We start from the raw sequence: 23,548 nt of genomic DNA, 5'->3' as shown, positions 1-23,548 counted from the left end.
TGATCTTGTAGGAATGCATACCTGAAGCACACATCTGACTGGGTAACACAAAGTACCTGTAAAATTATTAACAGTATCACAACATAGTATTTATATTGTGTTTTGAAAAAATAGCAGTGCTTTCCAGTTTTACTTTATCCTCAAACTATTCCTGTGAATAATAGCACAGATATTCTAATCTCCATTGTCCAGAAAATGAGACTCAGGCACAAGAAAGCGAATTGACTTATTCCAATTAATTATTCCTCTTATTATAGAGTCTTGAATAGAATGCAGGTCTCCTGACCACAGACCAAATAATTCTTTTATTGTAAAAACAAATATGTTAATAACCCAGAATTCCAAATTTTCCTTATTTTAAAAAAAAAATACTTCTCAGCTGAAGTTGTGTCATCAAAATATTTATCTCCAGATTGTCTACAAAAATGTTTCAAAGGACAAACACTTTTTTCCCTTTGAAAGCCAGCAACATGAAAGCAAATAGAAGACAGTTTTACAGCCCAAAGTATAGCTGTTTTGCGAATGTATTAGAAGACCTAGACTACAGACAGGATTAATAACACCTACATTATAGGTGTTTCCCTTCCTTTGTAATTAATTGTCTAGTTTCCAAGTTTTGGAACTTTTTCAGCAAATTGCATGAAAAGGCTGTTCTTGAAAGCACACAGATTTTTTTGCCTCAAAGTATTTGCTGGTGAGGGATTTGCTGGGCTGTCTGTTGCCAGGATTTAATCATTTTCCCCTTAGCTCAGGTTATTGATATTGTAAATAGACTTCAAAGTTATTTTTTAATCCTTTGTTGCTAATTTTTATTGTCATTGAATTTACCTCTTTGTTCAGTACTGCATACCTGTATTTTCAAAGAATCTAAATACCTCAGTCATTTTAAAATTTATTTCATCATTGTGTGGCTAACCTGGATCAATCTTAAGGGTAGTTATTTTTAAAATTTTCAGTGCCCTATAGAATATCCTCTTGGAGTGTCATTTAATTTACATATCCTTTTAGCTGAAGTATGATCTCATAGAACATCAGCAGTTTTAATATTTCACTTCAAAACAAACATGGGAGGGGCAGCTACAGCTTTGGCAGCTTCAATCTACTTAATCAGGTTTTGAGGGAATAATAGTTTCTTTTAAAAAAAATGCTTGCTCTTCACTGACTTTGGCTGAACTTGCTTCATGTTTTTTCACTTACAAAGTGCTTATTAACGTTGACTTTCTTTCTAGTGGGACTGCTGCATGGGTTTTAGATGCTAGCCAGAGAGAAAAGATGCTACGTACTTTCATGAACGGGAAGATCCAGGAGCCAGGTAGATGCCTTCTGAAGGGGAAAATTGGTGTCTAAAAGTTTTAGATACCTGGTTTGAAGGAAAGAATGTTATGAATCTTTAAAATATGGCTCTCGCCATTTTCATGTCCTTTTGGTTATAGTTTATATGGCAAATTTCTCACTTATGATTGTGGAGCGTTCGGAATCATGAAGTTCTTGCTCCAGTATTCATACTTATTTGAATTTTCAGATCAGGTATTGTTCAAGCTACTTACTATTCAGTAGTAAAAGATTACATAAGGCTCCATACTTTTCTGCTTTAACTGCTTTAAAACTTTTTGTTTTTCCAGAGAGATCTCAGGATTTCAAATAAATCTGTGTTCAGTTCACTTCACTGAATACACATGATTGCAACACTGCTCAGTGAGTCGTCTCTACTAGTCCGTTTATAGATCTGTTTATAAACTGTCTCTGCTGGGTTTGATGCAGGATAGCCCTGGTGGTTTATCTGGAACCTGGTGGTAGAGCTCTGAGAGGGGGTAGACAGTGGTTCTGAAAATACTAAAATAACAAAACTGTGCTGAGTATACAAAGCCATTAGATTCACTGAAATCTGAGTACAGTATTGAGTGGAGTAATTTATAACAGTCTGGCCTGCGTGCCATGACTTACCCAACCTTTGAGTTACTGTTACCTGCCTGGAAACCTAGTTTGGTGTAAATTGCTCTTTACCCCTCTCTGATGAAGAAAATAATCAATAATCATGTTTGCATCTGTGTGTGCTTTTTTAATGTTGGCATCATTCCTTCCCCTTTTCCTGTTTTGGAGGCTGTCAAGTGGACCTTCTAATTTATAAGTGTCAGATATATTTTTGTATTAGATTGTGCCTATGATGAGAGAAATCTCTAATGTATATTTTCTGTACTTGGAACACAATTATAATCTGACACACTTGGAGGCATGGTCTAGTAATAATAATATGTACCTCTGTGATTAATGTATTTAAGATTTTACTTTTATTGGGATAGGTATCTTTTTGATTTTAGCACATGATAGCTAAGTAAAGAATTATTACTTTCAGATGTCACAGAAAATTAGAATATTTATTGTCCCATATTGTGTAAGTCAATTATTTAGAGAATTTGCATTTTTATCTTTCTGCCAACTAAAATTGAAAGACAGCGTATACATGGTTTTTTAAAACACACCCACACACACACACACACTCTCTTTCCTTTGCTATGTAAACTTTCCTAGTTGATTGCTTCCTTAAGCAGATTGTGGTGGCAAGTATTCAAATATGGATCCTTACCTGTGAAGATACATGGTCACACAGTCATGTTTTGTTTGTTATGTATTTTTTTTTTTTGGTTTGGATGTTGTTTGTACATTTTATTTACATATTTTTTGGCCCCACCACTTGGCATGTGGGATCTTAGTTCCCTGACCAGGAACTGAACTCATGCCCCATATAGTGGAAGCTCAGAGTCTATTGCTGGGCCACCAGGGTTTTATTTTATAGAAAAAATATTTTTAGGCCCAGATCCTCTCAAGAAAAGACATAGTTGGGGTGGGGGGAAGCTTGAACTTGAACTTAGGAAGAGGAAATACTTAGAAAATTTAGAAAAGTACAGGGAAGGGAGAACGAGAAAAGGGAAAGTTAGTTCCTAAAAGATGGGCTCCTTCGGTTAAAGTGAGCACAATTCACCCATTTGGCTAACTTGTGAAACTAGCAAGGGGGCTGAGTTCCTAGTTGATCAGGACATTCAATAGAAACAACATACTTGTAGCTTAGATGGACTCTGGAGTGGTTCTCAAGTTGTAGTTTTACAACTACAAAGAGATACTAATTCAATAGATTCTAAGTAGGGCTTGAGAAATCTATGCAGGTCAGGAAGCAACAGTTAGAACTGGACATGGAACAATAGACTGGTTCCAAATAGGAAAAGGAGTACGTCAAGGCTGTATATTGTCACCCTGCTTATTTAATTTATATGCAGAGTACATCTGAGAAATGCTGGGCTGGAGGAAGCACAAGCTGGAATCAAGATTGCCAGGAGAAATCTCAATAACCTCAGATATGCAGATGACACCACCCTATGGCAGAAAGTGAAGAGGATCTAAAAAGCCTCTTGATGAAAGTGAAAGAGGAGAGTGAAAAAGTTGGCCTAAAGCTCAACATTTAGAAAACTAAGATAATGGCATCCAGTCTCGTCACTTCATGGCAAATAGATGGGGAAACAGTGGCTGACTTTATTTTGGGGGGCTCAAAAATCACTGCAGATGGTGATTGCAGCCATGAAATTAAAGGACAGTTACTCCTTGGAAGGAAAGTTATGACCAACCTAGACAACATATTAAAAAGAAGAGACATTGCTTTGTCCACAAAGGTCTGTCTAGTCAAGGCTCTGGTTTTTCCAGCAGTCATGTATGGATGTGAGAGTTGGACTATAAAGAAAGCTGAGCACTGAAGAATTGATGCTTTTGAACTATGGTGTTGGAGAAGACTCTTGAGAGTCCCTTGGACTGCAAGGAGATCCAACCAGTCCATCCTAAAGCAGATCAGTCCTGGGTGTTCATTGGAAGGACTGATGTTGAAGCCGAAACTCCAATACTTTGGCCACCTGATGCAGAGAGCTGACTCATTGGAAAAGACCCTGATGCTGGGAAAGATTGAGGGCAGGAGGAGAAGGGGACGACAGAGGATGAGATGGTTGGATGGCATCACCGACTCAATGGACATGGGTTTGGGTAGACTCTGGGAGTTGGTGATGGACAGGGAGGCCTGGTGTGGTGCAGTTCATGGGGTCGCAAAGAATCAGACATGACTGAGCGACTGAACTGAAGTAGGGCTTAGGAAGACCTTTTTAACAGACTCCTAGGATAAGGCTAATGCAGATAGAATACACTAGAGAGAGATGGCCCTAGGTTATCATCTTTTGGTAAGTAGTAAATCAGAGAGTCAACTGTATGGCAGAGTTATACATATTATGGGGCTGCTGGAAAAAATGCTTCTAACCCTTTGGTTTTCTAAAGTAGGAGATTGCTGAGCTGAGTTTTAGAGGAGGAGAAAGATGCAGTCATGTGAAAATGACGGCTGGAAAGATGTCTCAGGCCTTGGACCTGATGAGCAAAGGCACAGAGTGACAAACGGCACGTGTCTTCAGGTCCAGTCTCTCGAGGGTCAATGGAAACCAGATGGTAAGATGAGATAGTTGCACAGGTCACAGCAAGAACCATGGACTTCTATGGAGTAAGGATTTGCAGCAGGGAGGGACGGGAAGCAATGAAGAACAAAGTAGGTTTGGATTTTAGTTAGATCCCCAGTGACTGAGAGAGATGAACACAAGGACAAGAAGATTGTAAAGCCACATCAGATCCCTAGGAGTTCTAGAAATCAAGCAGCACATAGAGGTTTTAAAATTTGTTAGGTGCTTTTGCTGTAACAGTTTGCTTTTCAGAGGAACTTGGACAGAACTTCCACATTGCAGAAATGTGGAAAAGTATATAGGCTTGCCTTCTGTGTTGCAGATTTAGCACAGTACATAACACCTAATCCGTGTTCAAGGTGACCGACCAAGTTTGGTTAGGCGACATAAGCATATGTCCCTCATTCCAAAAGTCACCATAAATGAGATATCTAATGTTTGTACTTGGGGTTCTTAGCTCAGAGTCATTACACCTTTGATAATTAAATATATTATAAACTAAACAAGTGGAAAGGAATCGTCCACTTTCATTTCACTTTTACTTACACTACAAAGTCGGGGGGAGGGGGGGCGAGGAGACAGCGATGAGAACCAAAAAGTGTACCACCTGCAGATCTATCATCACACTCAAGTCACACTAAAAGAGCATTTCTTCTTTTAAAACGTAATATTCATAAGAAGAAGGGGCTTGTCTGCCACATAATAGGCACTCAGTAATAGGTAATGGACAAATTAATATCCTCATAAAGTGGTGTGTGCAGCATAGATGTAGGCCAGGGTTTTAACATCGCTTGTTACTGCAACGTGCTCTGGTAGTCTTCATTTTTTTCTCAAGTTAAAAAGTTTTGTCGGATATATGCCCTGATGATGTTATTTAATCGTTGATTTACAGTGATTCTTGTTGCTTTTTAAACGTGTGGAAATGGATTACAACGAAGGCTGCTTGGAATTTGACCATCATGACTCCGATGGTATAAATGCCCAGCACAAACATTAGAGCCCGAACGGGGTAAAAAAGCAGAGAGGGTATTTGAAGGAGTCAGTTTCACTTGGGTAAAAGGGAGCTAAAGTTACACACAGTCCTTATGGACTTGCAACCTGCAGCTGATGGTATGGTTTGCGAAGGATATACCATGCCTGAAGTATTGCAAGATCCGGAATTACGAGAAACAGGAAGATTCAGGATCAATGCCAGATTCTCTTTCAGCAGGCATGTGTCTTGAGAGGAGTGCTGTGCTGCATCCTATTATTGTACCAGTGTGGTGTACATCGGCAGAGTTTTTTTTTTTTTCAAAAAGGTGAGTAGAGAGCAACAGAATAAGGGGGACGAGGGGAGAGTAGTGTGATGCAGTGACAGCCACACAAAACTGCCGTAAATCTGTTTTCTTCGAAGCTAGACCCAAAATGGAGAGCCTGTTACGGCATGGAGACTCCTGTTTCGGCATGGAGACTCCTGTTTCCTATGCTCCTGTGTATTCTGCTAGAAAAGGCAAAAACACTCCTCCCTGCTCCGAGGAGTTCCGACCTTTGTCTCTCTCGGCTTCCCATTGGCTGTGGCCGCTAAACTCCCGCCTCCTCCCGCGCCCGTTCAGAGCTTCAGGGAGGGCGGGGCTTTGTGACGTAGGCCTGACGTCCCCCAGGGGTATAAAAGACCCTGCAGGGAGCGCCGTCTCCTCCAGGAGCCGCCGGCAAGGGGGCAAGGAGGAAGCTCAGTAGAGCGTAGCCGGAAAGGAGAAGGTGGGGCGATTCTGGAGGAAAGCCCCTCCCCCGCCCCCACCCCCTTGCGGCTTGGCGGCCGTTAGGCCCTCGAGGCCTCTAGAGCGCGGTGTGGTTGCTGGAAGGTTCCTCTAGCGTCAGGAGAGTGGGAGGCTTGCGCGGAGGGGCAGGCCCACATCCGCCAGTGAGGCGGTCAGCGCCCTTGGGGCGGACTTGGGGGTCCGGGGTCCGGGTCGGCAGGTCCGCCACCGCCAAAGTAGTCGATGTGGAATTGGGACGCCTGCTCTCCCAGGTCTCTCTGCCCTTTCCACCAAACCAACCAAACGGCAAAAACGAGCACCCTGCACAGTCTTTAGGGAGTGAGTGGTGGGTACCCTTGACGAACTGTGGCTCCGAAGCCCCCTATTCTCGCATCTTCAGCCAGAGGCGCGCCGTTCCTATTCAGGCGTTACTCCTCTGTCGGGGTAGGGGTTGTAAAATTTGTTGGTTTTAGACAAATACTGGTCAAATATTAGTTTGGGGAGAACTAATAAGCTGTCATTTTACACAACCCTCAACGGCCCTATGTGTGACTTTACCCGGTGATATAGGTACGATCCGTGTCACGGTCATTTCTCATCTTCAGGACGATTCTTTGTAAGGCACTGCATCGCAGGACGCACAATCCTTGGTCCTGGGGCGCTAAATACCCCGCATATTCGCGTGTGGTGGGGTGGGGGTGCTCTCCTCACAGTTGGTAGCACCAAGTGCTGACTATAGTTAGCTGTCGGGGTTCCTGGTAAGCCACTTTGAAACTCACACTGGGGTGCACAGGATATACTTTAAAAAATACATACATATGAAATGTACATGTGTCATCCATTTAATTACTATGTCCCTTAACATTCAGCATGTGGGCCTGCCAGAGGTGCACCACTAGTTATTTTAAAGATGGTTTAATTCAGTGAAGCTCCTGTTAGATGAAACTCTTAATAGTAAGTTTTCATTAGGGGCTTGAATACAGTATTCTTAATTATGTTCTCAAAGAGTTTGCTTTGGCCAAAACATTTTTTTTTCTTGACCTTTGGTGCTATGCCACATTCAGTTCAGTTCAGTTGCTCAGTCGTGTCCGACTCTGACCCCGTGAATCCCAGCACGCCAGGCCTCCCTGTCCATCACCAACTCCCGGAGTTCACTCAAACTCACGTTCATCGAGTCGGTGATGCCCTCCAGCCATCTCATCCTCCGTCGTCCCCTTCTCCTCTTGCCCCCAATCCCTCCCAGCATCAGAGTCTTTTCCAATGAGTCAACTCTTCACATGAGGTGGCCAAAGTACTGGAGCTTCAGCTTCAGCATCATTCCTTCCAAAGAACACCCAGGGCTGATCTCTGTGGATCTCCTTGCAGTCCAAGGGACTCTCAAGGGTCTTCTCCAACACCACAGTTCAAAAGCATCAATTCTTCAGCACATTAGTTGCTTTTTATTAGAGGCTGGCCCCTTGTATAATGGCTATAACTGAACTGTGTCACTTACTCTATGAAACTCATTATTCTATTTACTGCAGAGATATTGTTGAGGACCTGGTACATGATTACACTGTTCTCTTTATGAGGACCCATAGGAGAAATTTCTCCTGGGACTCATTGCCCAGAATAGCTGTGATTCTCCCAAGCATCTGATTTGTTTTTTAATCTCAGGAAACCTGATCATTTAACTCTTTATGATGTGATGGCTTCTAGGTAATTCAGAAGGCTGATCTGACAATCCATCTCTAGTGTAGGACCTAAGGTTTGTATTGGGATACTAACTTTACCTGTGGCTTAATCCTATTTTTCCTACCATAATTTTCCTCTTAACTACTGAACTGAGTTCCTTAAATATTTTATTGTTCTTTATGAGTATTCATAAGCCTTCTTAAAAGTTTTTAGAATGAAACAAAACACACACACACACTGACACAAGTTTAGGGTAGCAACCTCTGCAGCTTAGAGTTACACAGTAAAGGCTATACAATGCCCTTGGTACCACTTAAAAATCCAGAAAGCCAAGAGAAGGGAGAGAGGAAAACTAAGGTAGAGGTCAAGGGAAGATAGAAAAGAATGGATGGTGGTGGCTGGTATAATACCACAAGTAACTACTCTAATTTTAAAAACAAAGCTAAAATATATACACTTAAGGATGATCAGTGTGTCTGAGGATATACTTAGGAAAGTGCGGGGAAAATATTTTCTTGTAGAAATTTAATTTGTAATAACTCTATTTGATGAATGTACAGAAAAGCCAGTTCCCATGTGGTTTGGAAGGATGTTTCTTAGGCATAGATAAATGAGCTTAATTTATCTTTCTTGAAATTCTACTGCACAAAATACTTACTGAATTTTGTAAAAATAGGTTTTGTCTGGTTTTTGATCTTTGTTTTTAGTATCATTCTGGTGTTTCTGGCAGGGCTTTTCCCATGGATTTCTTTAACAGTACTTGATTGCTCATCTGCACATGATATGTTGTTGGTAGTATGGTTCTTTTTTTATTTTTCAAACTACCATTAAACAGTTTTTCTTGAATAAATACCTAGAAATCTGCACTAAAACTAATAATTTTAATAGATTTATTCTTAGAAACTATAGTTAACTCGTAACATTTTCAATAGTAAACTTCCATACTATTTATAAGACTGTTTTTCTTCATTGTAGTTGAGATTACAGACATCCCACCAGCATGATTTCTTCAAAGCCCAGACTTGTCGTACCTTATGGCCTCAAGACTCTGCTTGAGGGAGTTAGCAGAGCCATACTCAAAACCAATCCACCAAACATCACCCAGTTCGCAGCAGTTTATTTCAGAGAACTTATTCTCTTTAGAGAAGGTTTGTTACTGCTTTAGATTATATATTTGTTGCTTTGAACAAGAAAGTATTTTAAATTGGGAATTTTATGTATCTCATTTCCTGTTCTTATTTCTTCAGGACGTCCTTGTCTGGATATAAAAGATCTGGTTAAACAATTTCATCAGATTAAAGGTAAGTGCCATAAGTAGTAATAGTTTCATAAAAACCTAGTTATGAATTACTGTATCATGCCTAACATATGCTCCAACTTAAGAATGATATAAATACTGTTTAAATAATTACACTGATGTTTAATCACACTGATGCTTTATTTTTATTACTGAATCAGTTTTTCTTTAAGAAATCTGACACTTTGCAGGAAACCCTCAACTTTTGTTGGTACCATGAGATCTAGAAGGAAGGGTGTGTAAACCCTTTCCAGTATGCCATCTTTGAACTGAATTTTGTAGTGGTAAAGACTCAAATTATAATGAGACACATTACTTAGGAATGTTGTGTATTCTCTTCTTGGAAGATTATTTTAATAGAAAAGGTTAGTCACATTTGTTTTTCACCTCCCCATGATGCTTTAAACTGCAGTCCAGCTTGGAGGACAGGGCAGCAATTAGGTGTCATTAAACATACTTTTCATAGACAATTCAGATAAATTTTCCATATTACGTGGTCTCTGGCCTGTCTTTGCGATGTGAGGCTGTATATATCTGCTTAGAGGAAAAAGTTGTTTTATGTATATGTGTGTAAATGTCTATCTTATGTGAACATAACAATGGAACTGAGGATGGATGAACAGTGAGGAAATCAGAAGGGGAAAAATGTAAAAGGCAAAGTTTACATGATGAACATTTGGAAAGATCAATGAGCAAAAGAGTCTGTATTAGTTAAATCCCAAGAACAGGCACACGTCTAAAAGAATTGTAAGAAAAAGCTTTTGGAAGAATTCTGTGGAGAAAATGGTGACGAAATAACTAAATAATGCTCCATTGGCTGACCAACATTTTGGAATGACCATAGAGAAAAAAGGTAGGAACAGTGAGTTACATCCATGTTTATTCTCTGCTACTGATATTAATAGATAACTTAGCCAAGATAGGGAGAAATTAGGGATAAAACCTAGGAAAATGTAAAAATCCTGAGGGCTTGGACCTACAGTGAAAGAGACACCCAAAACAGAAAACAAGATTAGGAATCTCAAGAGTCAGCATTTCACAGGGTAGGGGAGTGAGTCGCCACTCAAATAGGAACGTTTTTATGTATCTCATTTCCTGTCTAGTCTGGCTGCTTCCCTGTAGGGTCCTGATGGCGTTCTCAGCTTACCATGGGAAACAGGTCTGGGATTTGCTTATAACCTTGAGGCTTCCAGGTGGCACCAGTGGTCAAGAACCTGCCTGCCAGTGCAGGAGATGTAAGAGACACAGGTTTGATCCCCGGGTTAGGAAGACCTTCTGGAGGAGGGACAGCAGGCAAAGTTGTTACGGCCTTTCTACTAGTTTATACCAGGAGCTGTTTGAGAGGACTGGCTGTGCAGGCTGGCTATGTTTGAGAATGGTGATAAAGTCAGTGAATCTTCATGGTGGCAGGTAACTAAGTGGTAGCCTTTGAGACTAACTTGTTTACTGAAGAGTTTATCCACCATTCAATTTAGGATATGGACTAAAGGGATGGATTTTGGTCCAGCAGGGATTAACATCTTTGAATCTCAGGTTCAAAATAAACAGACTGAACTAATGGAGCAGCTGTACTTCTGATGGAGGTTAAGGGGTAAGAGACACTGCTCTTTCTCTTCTAGAAACTATAGATATCAAGGAAATTGACAGAGCATGTACAGATAATCCTGGAAGCAAGCTCACAGTATGGCTGTAGAGACAGATTGCTCTTTAGATAGCAGAGCAAAAACAAATGTTGCTTATTCTAGTTTACCAGAGAGCGGGGGAAGGTAACACGAAGGTATGACCAGAAAAGTTCAATGTTACAGTCCAGTATCGATGTCTGCCTTTTATTGTCATCCCAAATGGCTTAATGGACTTCTTCATTATTATATATAGAATGGATAAATAATAAGGCCCTATTGTATAGCACAGGGAAGTATATTCAGTATTCTGTGATAAGCCACAATGGAAAATATAAAAATAGGTATATATGTAACTCAGTCACTTTGCTGTACAGCAGAAATTAACACCACATTGTAAATCAACTATACCTCTATTTAAAAAAAGACAACACCAGTTATTAAGACTTAATTATGTGGGGAAGAGCTAAATTGCCATCCCTAATGCACTGGTGTCCACTCATCTCCCAGATACCAGATGTATCCCCCAAAGTTATTTCCAAACTGGAGAGTTTGCTGCCTAGCAGCATTACTACCAAGCTGCCTGTACGCATGGCAAGTATGGTGATAGCTATGTCCTGCACAGACCGTTTGGTTCCAACACTTCAATCTGGGATTTTTCCTAGAAGGACCCCACTGTTGGTAGGCCTTGTCACAGGACCAGTACTGTTTACCTATCGCCCCACCGCCTTCAGAATTTCACGCAGAGTCAGGTGATGGAGAGAAAAGAACCAGATATGGGAGCAAACGTTTCTCACTTCTGTCATTTCTCATCTTTTCTCCCATTTTCCAGAGCCTGCCTCTATCCAGCCTCCACTCTAGCAAGTTTTTCACCCACGTGTGCTCATTCGCAAAGCTGCTCATGTAAAACCCTCTTTTGGATCCTCTTGACTTTTCTGCCATTTGATTAAAGAGGTCTCACTATGTATGAATCAGTGAGAGCGTTTCTGTGTGTCAGTCTTCTCAGGAGAATTTCCTCACTAATCTGCATGAGTCATTGAGGGGACTTGAGAAACTCAGGCACTATTTTAAGGCAAAACAGTTGTGTCAAGTTCTACCACTTAGTATATCTAGGAAAAGAAAGAAGGAGAATAGAATTTATTGACTACCTGTTTTGTCCTAGGCAAAAAAGTATGTTTTGTCAATTAAGACAACTGTATAAAATAGGTGACATCCTACAGTTTTACTCAAGAGAAATCTGATGCTTGGGAGTGAGTTGGTAACTTGTAAGTTTCTAAAATACTATTTGGTAGAGTTGGGATCTAAACTTAGATCTTCTTAGTAGCATGAAGATTTTCCTAGTAGTATGACTCTCTTTCCGCAGTAGCCAGAGTAACATACCAGTAACATTCCTCTAGAAAAAACTTTAATTTTTGAACTTGGAGCAAAATCTCAATTCTCTTTTCCCACATTATCTCCCACTTTTCACTTCTTCCTCCTGTCAGCTTCTTGTATGGAGCCTACAGCCCAGATTGTACTAATTCTGACCTTGCCACCACTCCATGAAGAGGGCTGTGGTCTCTCCATCAGAGTGGCACCTTCCATCCTCCTAAGCCTAATTGAGTCTAGTTTCCGATGTTATTCCTGTCTTGACTTCCAACAGAGGCAGGAGATAGCCACTACTTTGGAAGAATCAAGAAGGCCTAGGCCACCAAGGTCCCTAACCGAGTTAGCCTGTTAACGAACTATTCTAACTGATTCTGGTCGGATGTTCTTGGTGTGGCCATAGAGTAGTAATTAGAGTCATGAACTGCTGCTGATCACTGAGCCCAATTTCAATTTTTATGTAGCATCACAGTAGTTATGTGTACCATTAAATATTGTCTTATGTAGTCATATTAGATATAATAATGTCTCCAGCTTCTTAAGCCCAATTCTATCTTTATGCCTTATAGAATTCATTACACATACTTGTAGCTTATCCACCTTTATTAAACAAAAAAGGAATCTCTATTTCAGGACTATCCATACCAAATTTTATGAGGCTTGGGTGTTCACTCTACATTTCTGGGCAGTATTTTCAAGTAAGGCTATACTGATTTCCTAAACAGAGATGAGTATTGTGTCAGAAGGAGTCTTTCATTTCTTGAAATTATGTGTTTGCCTAGGCAGGGTGGTAATTTGTACCAAGATAAGAATTTCATTAAGTTAAAAAACTGGAATGATTATCTGGCGATGTTGTTGGGAGTGGGGCTTAGGTCCTTCATGCTTTAATGCTGTGGTAAGATTAAGTATTTTGGTAGTAGTCTATACTAAAGAACGGAGAAGGCAATGGCACCCTACTCTAGTACTCTTGCCTGGAAAATCCCATGGACAGAGGAGCCTGGTAGGCTGCAGTCCATGGGGTCGCAAAGAGTCGGACACGACTGAGCGACTTCACTTTCACTTTTCACTTTCATGCATTGGAGAAGGAAATGGCAACCCACTCCAGTGTTCTTGCCTGGAGAATCCCAGGGATGGGGGAGCCTGGTGGGCTGCTGTCTATGGGGTTGCACAGAGTCGGACACGACTGAAGCAACTTAACAGCAGCTATACTAAAGATGGCAAATAAATCACTAGGAAAAAGGGTATAGTTGAGAATTGGGGTCAGATTGTCAAGACTAGGGACAGGATTAAGAGAGGAGAATGCTGGGCTGAGAAGCAGATAAGGAAAGCCATGCAAGCCAGGACAGCAAACCAGATGAGGTCAGGAACACAAGGAGAGGTCAGTATAAGAAGCAAGACCATCCTGGGCCTCATAAGCTAAGCATCTGACTCTGCTGGCCAGACACTTTGATAGCTCCCTGTCAATCCCAACTCTTCAGTGTTGTAGGTATATTTCTAAAAGATAAAAATTAGTATACCCCGGGTTTAGATTACCTCTATTTTTTCCTGTTTGCTCTGTTGATCTCTACCCATTGAAGCATTAATTTGCTTTAGGGAAAAGGCAAATAGAGTCTGCAGCAAAGAATCCATTACTCGGTTCATAATTAAAAGGCTAAAACTTTGGAGTTGTATAGGAGCCTGTTTTTGTTGAGAGATTTTCTTGGAATTTTCAAAGGTGTTTTAAGACCTAGTGTTAACAGAATCAAGTTTTTACTTTAGATAAACCATAGAGGAGGCAGGAGAAAAGACAGGCTCAAAGGCCATTTCCTGCTGCATAGGAGAGGGAAATAGAAAGTCCTTGACAGTGGGATTGTGGTGCATGAGAAATGCCAGCTGAGGCTGAAACTGGCGATAAGGTAGGTAGAATTTCTGATCCGAATTCCCTGAGACCCAAGCAGGTGGCTTGTTCTCTGCATTCTTGTGCTGCCTAGAGAATGCATGCTCCTCAGAAGCTCACTGGGTAGCTCACTGGTAGCATGGTGCTGCATTGAGCACGTCACATGCTACATTCAAATCCTACACTATAACTGTCATGACCAGACCTTCAGTAAATATTGGCTGAATAAACCAACTGCATTTATGCACTGGATTGAAATATTGGAGGTCTTTCTCAGGTAGGCCTGGGAGAATATTTGTTTCCTATGGTCTGTCTGGCTTTTCGTGCGTCCAAATGTGTTTAGATGTCTCAGAGTCCTGACTAGCAAGTAATCCAGATGGGAAAACTGAAGTGACTCAACCCTGCAGAGAGCTAAGTGCAGAATGTCCAAGCTGGGACTAAAATACTGTCAACTGGTCCTTAATTGCTAAAGACAACCAAATTATGAAGAATATCTTAGTCCTTCAGTGAAATAAGCACACAGGCCACACTTTCCACGAAGTAGAAGCGTGAGTAGTAAATACAGTCGAGTCAGAGAGCAGCACCCAGGTAGTATGCGTTACGCGTCTACCTAGGTAACTAAGAGGCAGCAGAAAAGCACAGTGTGTGGGTCAGAGCCAGAGCTCAACCACAAGAGTTCACAAAACTTGAGCCCCATATTCACCATGGTAGCATTTTTCAAATTCATGTGCAGGAAAAGAGACCAAGCAGAAACTGGAAGTCACTCCAGGAAGAGAAAACAGCAGCAGAGTTTGGGGCTCCTGACGAGGCTGGGATCTAGACGACAGTACCAGAGAGGAGGCATTTGTGGAGAAGTGTTTCCCAAAAGTCTGCAAAGATACTTTCTTTGGTTATTTTGCCAACTCCTAAGGTGCTCATGTGTGGACTCTAAGGTTTGAGAAGGCTTAGCAGAGAAGAGCTGCTGGAAGACTGAAAGCTAAGTAGGATTTTCACAAGTGGTACAGTGTTGGGGGGAGGCTTTGGAGTTTAGACTCAGCCAAAATGAAGAGACTTCTGGAAACTGGCAATTCAGTTGAGACCCCAGGAACATCACAGCCTGGGAGTAAGACAATGTGCTAGGAGTAAGAACAAAGTGTAATATACCTACTTTGACAAAATATAAAAGGAAGTCTCAGGAGGATCATATTTGCCATTATTAGAACAAGATAATTAAAAGATAGAAAGCATGGATGAAAAGCTGGAGAACTTCAACAGAGTAAGGCTCTAAAAACAACAACAACAGTTATTCTTATTAAACAGCTTTACTAGCAGAAGACAAAATTGGAAACTAAAAAACAGGGTAGTAGAAAATACCCAAATTGAAGCAAGAAGAAAAACAAGAGGACAGAGTGTAAGACATGTGTGGGACATGATCAAAAGGAGGGAAAAATGTGTAATTACAGTCAAAGGAGGAGAAAAGAGAGTAGATGAAAAAGTGGCCGAGAATTATCTAAGGCTGACTGATAGACATCAACTTACAGATTCAAAAAGTTTGAACACACGGCAGCATAAGGACAAAGAAAACGACACCTCAGTACATCATGGTCAGATTGCTGAAAGAGACAAAATCATGAGAACAGGAAGAGTAAAAAGGCATATTACTTTCAGGAGAATAATTGGACAAACAGCAGATTTCTTAACAAACTACAGAAGCCAAAAGACAATGAAATGACATCTCTAAAGTGCTGAAAGCAAAAAGCTGCCAACCTAGAATGAATATATATATGCAGTGAATACATCCTTTAAAAATGAAAGAATACATTCTCAGGCAGACAAAAGCTAAGGTTACAAGTCAGCAATCTTTGGAATTGTTAAACAGACCTTTAAAACATTAGAATGTTTTACCTTCTGTAGTAATAGATAAACAGAAACTCAATATAAATTTAAGTTACATATGTATATATTTGTTAACATTCTCTTATGTATTCTAAACCAAACCTAGTGGTTAACCTACTGCTTTACGTTTCAAAACCATTATTATAGCTTAAGGCATTTGATCTCAATGTGATGAAATATGACGTGTGTGTGTGTATATATATAGACATATAGTATAATGGGGAAAAACATCCTGCATCTTATCACCAGATTAAGAAATAGCCAACTAATTTTAATCAAAGCGGATTTAAAGATAGGTTTATAATTTTTAATTTGATATTACATTTCAAAACTTTTTAAATAAGTGTTGATTTATTCTTTCCCCATTTATACATGATTCATCGTTTATAGAGTAACTTTTAGGTGAATGATTCTATTTAATCTCTACAAAGACTCAAGATCTTACAGACTAGGAGGCTGAAGCTCAGAACCATTGGCTTGGCCATTAAATCTATTCAGTCAGGACTGAGATCCAGACTTTCTCATGTACCTTTTTACAATGAGAAGTTGTGGGGAAGGCAGCAATGTCATAAATCCTCTGATGAGTTGTCATGATTCATAATTATATAATGCTTTACCTTTCCCACTCCAGTATTCTTGCCTGGAGAACACCATGGACAGAGGAGCCCAGTGGGCTACAGTCCATAAGGTCACAAAGAGTCAGACACGACTGTGAGCTACTAACACTTACCTTTCTGGAATGGTGATTAATAGGGGACTTCCAAAGGCAAAAATAAGCGTAAGGATTAGTCTTAGATTTTTCAGGAATGATAAGCCTGTTTTAAAAGGGCACATGGCCTTCCCACAGTTGCTGAATTCCTGTAAGTGACATCTCCGATGGGTCCCATGCAGGCGATCTATGGACTTCAGTGATCCAATCTCAAAGCTGGTTGTGTTCTTGACAATGCTCATGGTAAATAAACGACTGCCAACTTTGGGATTGGAAGTCCCCATGAGGGAAAAGAGAGTTGCTGGCATAGAGTGGGTAGGTGAGTCTAGAGAGGAGTGGGCTTGGGTTTCATGGTGGCAGTGGGCGTCCTGACCTTGCCGTTGCCCTAAGGGTGGACTTGGGTGTCCGGCTGGAGGAGTCTGGGATTCCAGACACAGGAAGTTCACACTCATAGGCCCTTTGTGAAAGATGGAAGCAGGGTAGAAGTCCTATGTCAACACCAAATAGAGGGCTCCTTCCTACCGCTGGCTCAAAACTGACCACAGATAGAAAGCAGAGATCAGCTGCCATGGATGACCCACAGGAACAGTGAGAAAGGACCACCTGGGTCAGCGAGTCCCTGCCTGGCATCATCGATGAGAAACAGCAGGCTGCCCCCAGGGGCAAGAGTGTGGCAGAAGGGGCTGAGGGAGAACACTCAGGGCCAGGACTTAAACCCCAAGCACCTATTTCTTTACCATGAAGACTCGTTTCCAAAGTTTTGACTTGAAGCAAATATATTCTCCTGAGGCAAATTTAACTTTTCTTGCTGATTTCATGACATTAGGGAAATGCTTCCCCAAAGAGGTAATCCTGAGTAAAGTAGGCAGATGTGAAAACGTTTGAGTCCTAACTCAGGTGGTTAGACAAACGTGAGTGACAAGCACAATGTTGAGTCCAGAACATGATTTCACAGCAGTTTTCCAGCTCTGGGAGTTTCTGTATGTCATCAGTTGACTTGAGCTTGTGAGCCATGGTTATTTTCTTCCCCTCCAAGGACTCGCTGAGGCCCTCTTCCAGAGCTCTTTCTGCTGCTCTTGTCTGGGTCAGTGCTTCGGCCGCATCAGCCCACCTCGCCAGCAGGTGCTAGCATGTTTAGATAAGAATACATGACATTTCCTAATGTAAAAATATGCTATGGTAGCCCAGTTTTACAGTTTAGTAAATTGAACTTTATATACCAGTTTTCTTAGAGAATGCCTTTTAATATGACAGCATGTGTTTCATTTAAGTTATGAAGTGTTTTTTCCTTTCCCCAGTTTTCTGTGGAAGTTTGGATCAGGAGATTTTTTCAGGGGTGTTTTCAGCTGATTTTTAGGCAGAGTTATGATCCAGCTGAAGGTGGTATCTGATTATTAGCTTTTGTCACTGTGCTACTTTAAGTAGTCCTTTATTTCTAAGGTAATGAACTGAGGTCTCTCTTCGGTAGATAAGGACAGGGGAGTTTCACTGCCCACACTTAAGTTACAGATGTTGGACAGTGAAACAGAACTTTCAAGGTTGCGTACATGACGACTTTGGTATGCTCAACCTGTGCTTCCTTTAAAATTCCTTTTTTGAGGACTATGTACTTACTAACTCATTTGACCTTCATTTTTAGTGGAGAAATGGTCGGAAGGAGCGGCCCAAGAGAAGAAAGCAGAATGTGTGAGAGAACCAGAAAGAACATCTACCATTTCCCTAGAGCCTAAACGGATGGAGAAATCGACGGACACCGAGGAGGATAACATAGCAGCTCAGCTGTTCAGCAGCAAAACCACTCAGTTCCCCTCAGTCCAGGCCGACCTGTCCCCAGAGCCTGAGGACGCAGGCGAAGCACTCCGGGGCCCATCCAAACCGACCACCCCTAAGAACGCCACCCCACCATCGTCACCGTTGCCAGCAGCCGTCACTTCCGAGTTTGCCTATGTCCCTGCGGACCCCGCCCAGTTTGCTGCTCAGATGTTAGGTAATGTTCCATCTGTTCATTCTGATCAATCTGAAATTTTAATGGTGGATGTGGCAACAAGTATGCCTGGTATTTCCGAGGAGACGCTGAGCTCGAAGGCTGCTGAAGAGAACGTGGTGGCCCCTCCTAGTGTGTGTTCTGGCAAGCTGGTAGCAGAGCAGGTTGTGAGCGAAAAATCTGTCCATGTACGTGTGGGCAGTAAGGCTGAATCACCAACGGCTTCCTCATCCCCCTTGCAGGGTGAACAAGAACCTCCTGCTTGTGACCATGCTTCTGAGGTCCCTTTGCAGGCTGACATTGAGGTGACATCCACCATGCACATAGCTTCTATCTATAATGATGAGCCTGTAATCGAAGGAGTTACTTATGTTGAGCAGTTACCAGAACAAATAGTTATCCCCTTCTCTGATCACGTTGCTCGTCTTAAAGGCAAGGAGCAGTCACCACCACACAGTCCCATACTTGTAGTAGGCAAAACAGCCTCACGCGGGTCTGAAAAATCTGTGGGTTCCGCAAAATTTGTGCAGTTGGAGAGTACAAAATATGACTCCTCAGTCCATGTGGAGGCAGACGGCTCTACCAAAGCAGTGAGCTCTGAGAAATCTATGCACCTTGAAGTGGAGATCTTTGCGCTGGCCCCTGGCAGTGCTGGGCAGGAGTCCGGGGAAAACCCTGCGTCCCAGGAGACGGAGGTCAAACCCACGCGCTCAGGGTCCGTAAGATCATCTAGTGGCCCCCAACCTCCTGTTCCAGAAGGTCTTTATGAACCAGAAATGGAACCAGAACGGGATGCAGCACCTTCCAACGAGGTTTGATGGAGCCAGGTAAGAAAATTACTTACAAAATTAAAAACTACACTTCTGGTGACATCTCTATTTCAGGTGACCATCTAGGTAGGCTCCCTGCAGACTGGTCAGAAGTCTTTCAATAGTACTGAAAATGCCAAACCTATTTAAATAAAGGCTTTGTTGTATTTGAGATTTTACTCTCATGAGATGAGTGATTTTAAAGTGACATAACCACCGCTTGGCCTCAAAATTTGGTCATCGAGTGCTCTTCTGTTGTTTGGACATACTGTGTCGCGAAAGATGTTCGAACCTGTTGTCAGGCACAAATGTGTTCATGTGATCTGGATACAGCTACTGCAAAACTGTAATCACGGAGTGTTGGTTTGAAATTTCTCACTCATGAACGTAAACGCGAAAGACAACAATGCATTTACCTAGGTGGTGGCGTTGGAAACATGGAAGAAATGGTGGTGTGTTTGACTGCTTTCGCGCTGAGGGAGAGCTCTGCAAGCTGGTCTGGGGGGCTGGTTGAGCACTGCCGTCTTGCCTGGGGGCTTCTCGCAGCGGAGGGAGCAGCTTCATAGCCAGATGGAAAGGGGAAAGGTCAAGGTGAAGTTCTGTCCCCCAGGGGAGCGGGGTGGTAGCGGCAGCAGGAAGGATGGATGTGTCAAGGCTGGCTGGCTTCCATCGTTACCCCAACAGGAGCCTAAATCAACCTGCTTGCTTGGCTGCTGAACTATCACTACCGCTCTCCTGTGACACAGATGCACATCTGACCTCCCATCTCGGTCTAGTTAATGGCCTTCAGTCCACCCGCCCTCCTCCTTCATCCAGACAAGTGCCGCGATGCTTCTCCCTTGAGGTAGGTGGGACGTGCAGGAACCAACAGCCCCCCATTCCTTTTGCAGAAGCTCTCTCAATCATGACTCTTACCAGAGTCAGAATGATAAAGAGGTGTTACCACAGCAGGTGTTTAGAGATGAAATTGTCTGGCAGTGTGACGGGGACTCTGCACAGCTGGAAAGGCAGGGGGCAGCATTGGAGCGTAGCCTGTGGGGGCTGGCATTACACTTGTGGCCTAGGCAGCACTTCATCCCAAGTTACTGTTCTCAAGTGGCTTAACTGCTTCCAAAGCACTAAAGGTATTTCACAGACACCTGACGACTTCCCTTGTGCTTATCTTTAATTAGCTTCCAGAGGGGTCAGTTTCAGGAGCCTGAAAACGTAGCTTAATCGTGTGCATAGTGTCGTCTTCTTTTCTGAAGGAGGAAGAAAAAAAAAACCTGCACAAAGGCTAGATGTTGCTCTTCTGTCCCATCTTCTGGGACTCAGTTCTCCACACCAGCACTGGCTTCAAGTAGGCAACTCTAACCTGACATGATAGCATCCTTGGTGGAAGTGAATGGATGACACCCCAAGACCTTTTTTTTTTCTTTCCTTAAAGAGCCACTGAGAGAACATGCAGCCTTCTACTGCCACCTAGGACCTATAATTTCAAGCCTCGCCTAAGCCCGAGCAGTGCTCTAGATTATGAGTCCTAGATTATGTGGTGTTTTGTGTATGGTGACCAACTGGCGGGCGACGACAGTGCCTGCAAAGGGCCCGAGATAACTGATAGGTGGCATCTTTTGATCACATAAAGTGCTGAGTGCTGATTTCTTCTGTAAAGAGAAGAATCACTATGCAGATGCATTAACACTTTTTCCAGTGGCTTCACACGCTCTTCAGTTGATTCTTTTGGTGGAGCTGGAAGTGCTGACTCATTTCCTGAGGACCCTGGAGAAGCCAGGTCTAAAGTTCCTGGAAACAGCAGCTTAGAATGAGACTGCTCCTCAGCCACAACCCTAGTGTCCCTGCCACTCGCTATCAAAACACTGTTCTCATTTTCCAACTGTAGAGAATCTCTCTTCTTTCACATTACCAAACACAATTTATTTAGCCCTCTCTATAGCATGCTTTATGGCACATATTACTACAGCTGTTTGTTTATATGTAAAAAAAAAAAAATTTAAGACATTTCTGTGCATAGCGCCTGATACAGAGACCAAACCTTTAACGCCTGCAAATTTTTTTTTTTTTTTTTGTAGCGATAGCAGCAAGTGAAGCAGGACAACCACCACCATATTCTAACATGTGGACCCTTTATTGTCTAACTGATATGAATCAACAAAGCCGCCCATCACCGCCACCTGTACCTGGGCCTTTCCCCCAGGCGACCCTCTATCTTTCTAATCCTAAGGATCCACAGTTTCTGCAGCATCCACCGAAAGTTACTTCTCCAACTTATGTGATGATGGACGACAGCAAGAAGACCAGTGCCCCGCCTTTTATTTTAGTGGGCTCAAATGTTCAGGAAGCACAGGATTGGAAGCCTGTTCCTGGACATGCTGTTGTTTCCCAGTCAGAGGCCGTGAAGAGATATGCTGCAGTGCAAGTGCCCGTTGCTCTTCCTGCAGATCAGAAATTCCAGAAACACATCCCCAACCCCCAGAATGCTAGTCCTCCTACAAGTGGACAAGATGTGCCCAGACCAAAAAGCCCAGTTTTTCTTTCTGTTGCTTTCCCGGTAGAAGATGTAGCCAAAAAAGGTTCAGGATCTGGTGACAAACGTTCTCCCTTTGGAAGTTACGGTATTGCTGGAGAAATAACCGTGACTACTGCCCATGTTCGCAGAGCAGAAACTTAAAACTGGCAGGTAAATTCTCCTCCTCGTGTACCTGGGCCTTAACACATTTGTGTGTGTTCTCAGCAATTTGATTTGTTGGCCTGTAGACAAAGGTATTTTAAGACAGCTGAATGCATGCCTCCCTGACGCCCAGTTACTACTCGGTGCGTGGCAGGCACACGGCACCAGGGACGCTCACCAAGGCTGTGGTGTCAGACGTGCACCAGTCAACCAACTCGTTTACCCTGGAATGCCTAGTCCTTTGTCCAGCCCTACAGAAGATGCCAAGGGGATGGAGTCACAGAAAGACAGTCTTATGTGGGCATTATAATCTAGTTGGCAGGTTTAAAGGGCGGGGAGGAGCAAGTTGGGCAGTTCTAGAGGGAGCACACTTAGGAGCACTCGGTCCATGTGCTAAGCGGGCTCCCTCGTACAGTGAGTATTCAGAGCAGAACAAAGAGGGTGGAGACACATTAGAGTGCTAAAAAAGCAGCGTTAACTGTAAATAGTTTTATCCTCACAAATCAGTACATTTTTCTTCAACCAGTACTTATTACCACATACAGCGTCAGTCTCTCCTCCCTGACGCGAGCACAGAGGTATTGGTGCAGGCCTTTGTCTAGTAGATGGGGTGTTCAGGTCCCAGTGTAAACGGACATGTGCCTAGGAGAAGCTGGTCATGCAAGGAGCCCCCAGAGTCCAAAGGCAGGAAAGAACAGACGAGAGACCCTTAAGGTGAAGTCAGGTGGGAAGAGGGGACCTGCCTCCCAAATGAAAAGATGGGATTAAGAGTTCAGTGGGAAACCAGAAGACACACAGCAGCTGAACCCCAGAAGCTCGATGTCAATTAGAGGCAAGTTCAAGTGCATAATGACTATTTAAGGAGGCCCTGTGTTCCAAATACCTTAGGACATTGACTTACTCACACCCTTTGTAGACTTCCAGTGGAACTGTCCAAATGGCTGTCTTGAGCATGAGATGCCAGGATATTTTAGTGCACAGGTAACATTAGTTATGAGCTTAGCAGAGCAGGAGCATAGGACTTGCATTTCTGATCATCCACTCATTTTACATGTTCAGTTGTCTGAGTAAACAATTTACTGTTTACATTATTCCTAACAGATGCCGAAAAGGACATTGTTTGAGTCGACGTTCAAGGTGGAGTCTGCCACCAAGCGTACTATATCAATAAACTTCATGCAAGCATAAAACCTTGTCATCTTGCTTATTTTGTAACTTAGGGGGTATAGAAACAACACAACCAGGTCTTAAGTACACACTGTAAAAAAATATGTATTTCCACTCGAGCAGTTTGCTAGCAAGGTTCTCCAGTTAATCATTCCCTATCTGGCATTCACACCGAGTGAATACAGTGGCACCTTACTCTTCTACTGTACTTATCCAGAAGACACTCAGCGCAAACTCTGGCACCACAGGGACTTCTTTGTAAGGACATGCTTGACAATTCAGGATCAC

At 42.5% G+C, this 23,548-nt stretch overlaps 1 protein-coding gene across 3 annotated transcripts; it reads left to right on the top strand.

Annotated features, from left to right (window-relative positions):
* Positions 1 to 2,180: 2,180 nt before the first annotated feature.
* Positions 2,181 to 23,458, top strand: CABYR (calcium binding tyrosine phosphorylation regulated). Of its 3 annotated transcripts, none has more exons than XM_005898871.3 (6): positions 2,181 to 6,218; positions 8,867 to 9,039; positions 9,139 to 9,192; positions 18,272 to 18,619; positions 21,495 to 22,102; positions 23,195 to 23,458. In XM_005898871.3, the coding sequence occupies exons 2-5, from the start codon at positions 8,892 to 8,894 to the stop codon at positions 22,091 to 22,093; spliced, it is 1,149 nt and encodes a 382-aa protein (XP_005898933.2). In that variant the 5' UTR covers positions 2,181 to 6,218; positions 8,867 to 8,891; the 3' UTR covers positions 22,094 to 22,102; positions 23,195 to 23,458. The 3 variants fall into 3 exon arrangements, with proteins under 3 accessions (XP_005898933.2, XP_070217965.1, XP_070217964.1); XM_070361863.1 differs by lacking the exon at positions 2,181 to 6,218 and adding an exon at positions 6,227 to 7,964; XM_070361864.1 differs by lacking the exon at positions 8,867 to 9,039 and having other exon boundaries at positions 6,175 to 6,218.
* The last annotated feature ends 90 nt before the right edge of the window (positions 23,459 to 23,548 follow it).

Source organism: Bos mutus, chromosome 24, assembly GCF_027580195.1.
Source record: "Bos mutus isolate GX-2022 chromosome 24, NWIPB_WYAK_1.1, whole genome shotgun sequence".
NCBI lineage: Eukaryota > Metazoa > Chordata > Mammalia > Artiodactyla > Bovidae > Bos > Bos mutus.
The sequence above is the reverse complement of the archived record's forward strand: the minus strand, read 5'-3'. Positions and strand labels throughout refer to the sequence as shown.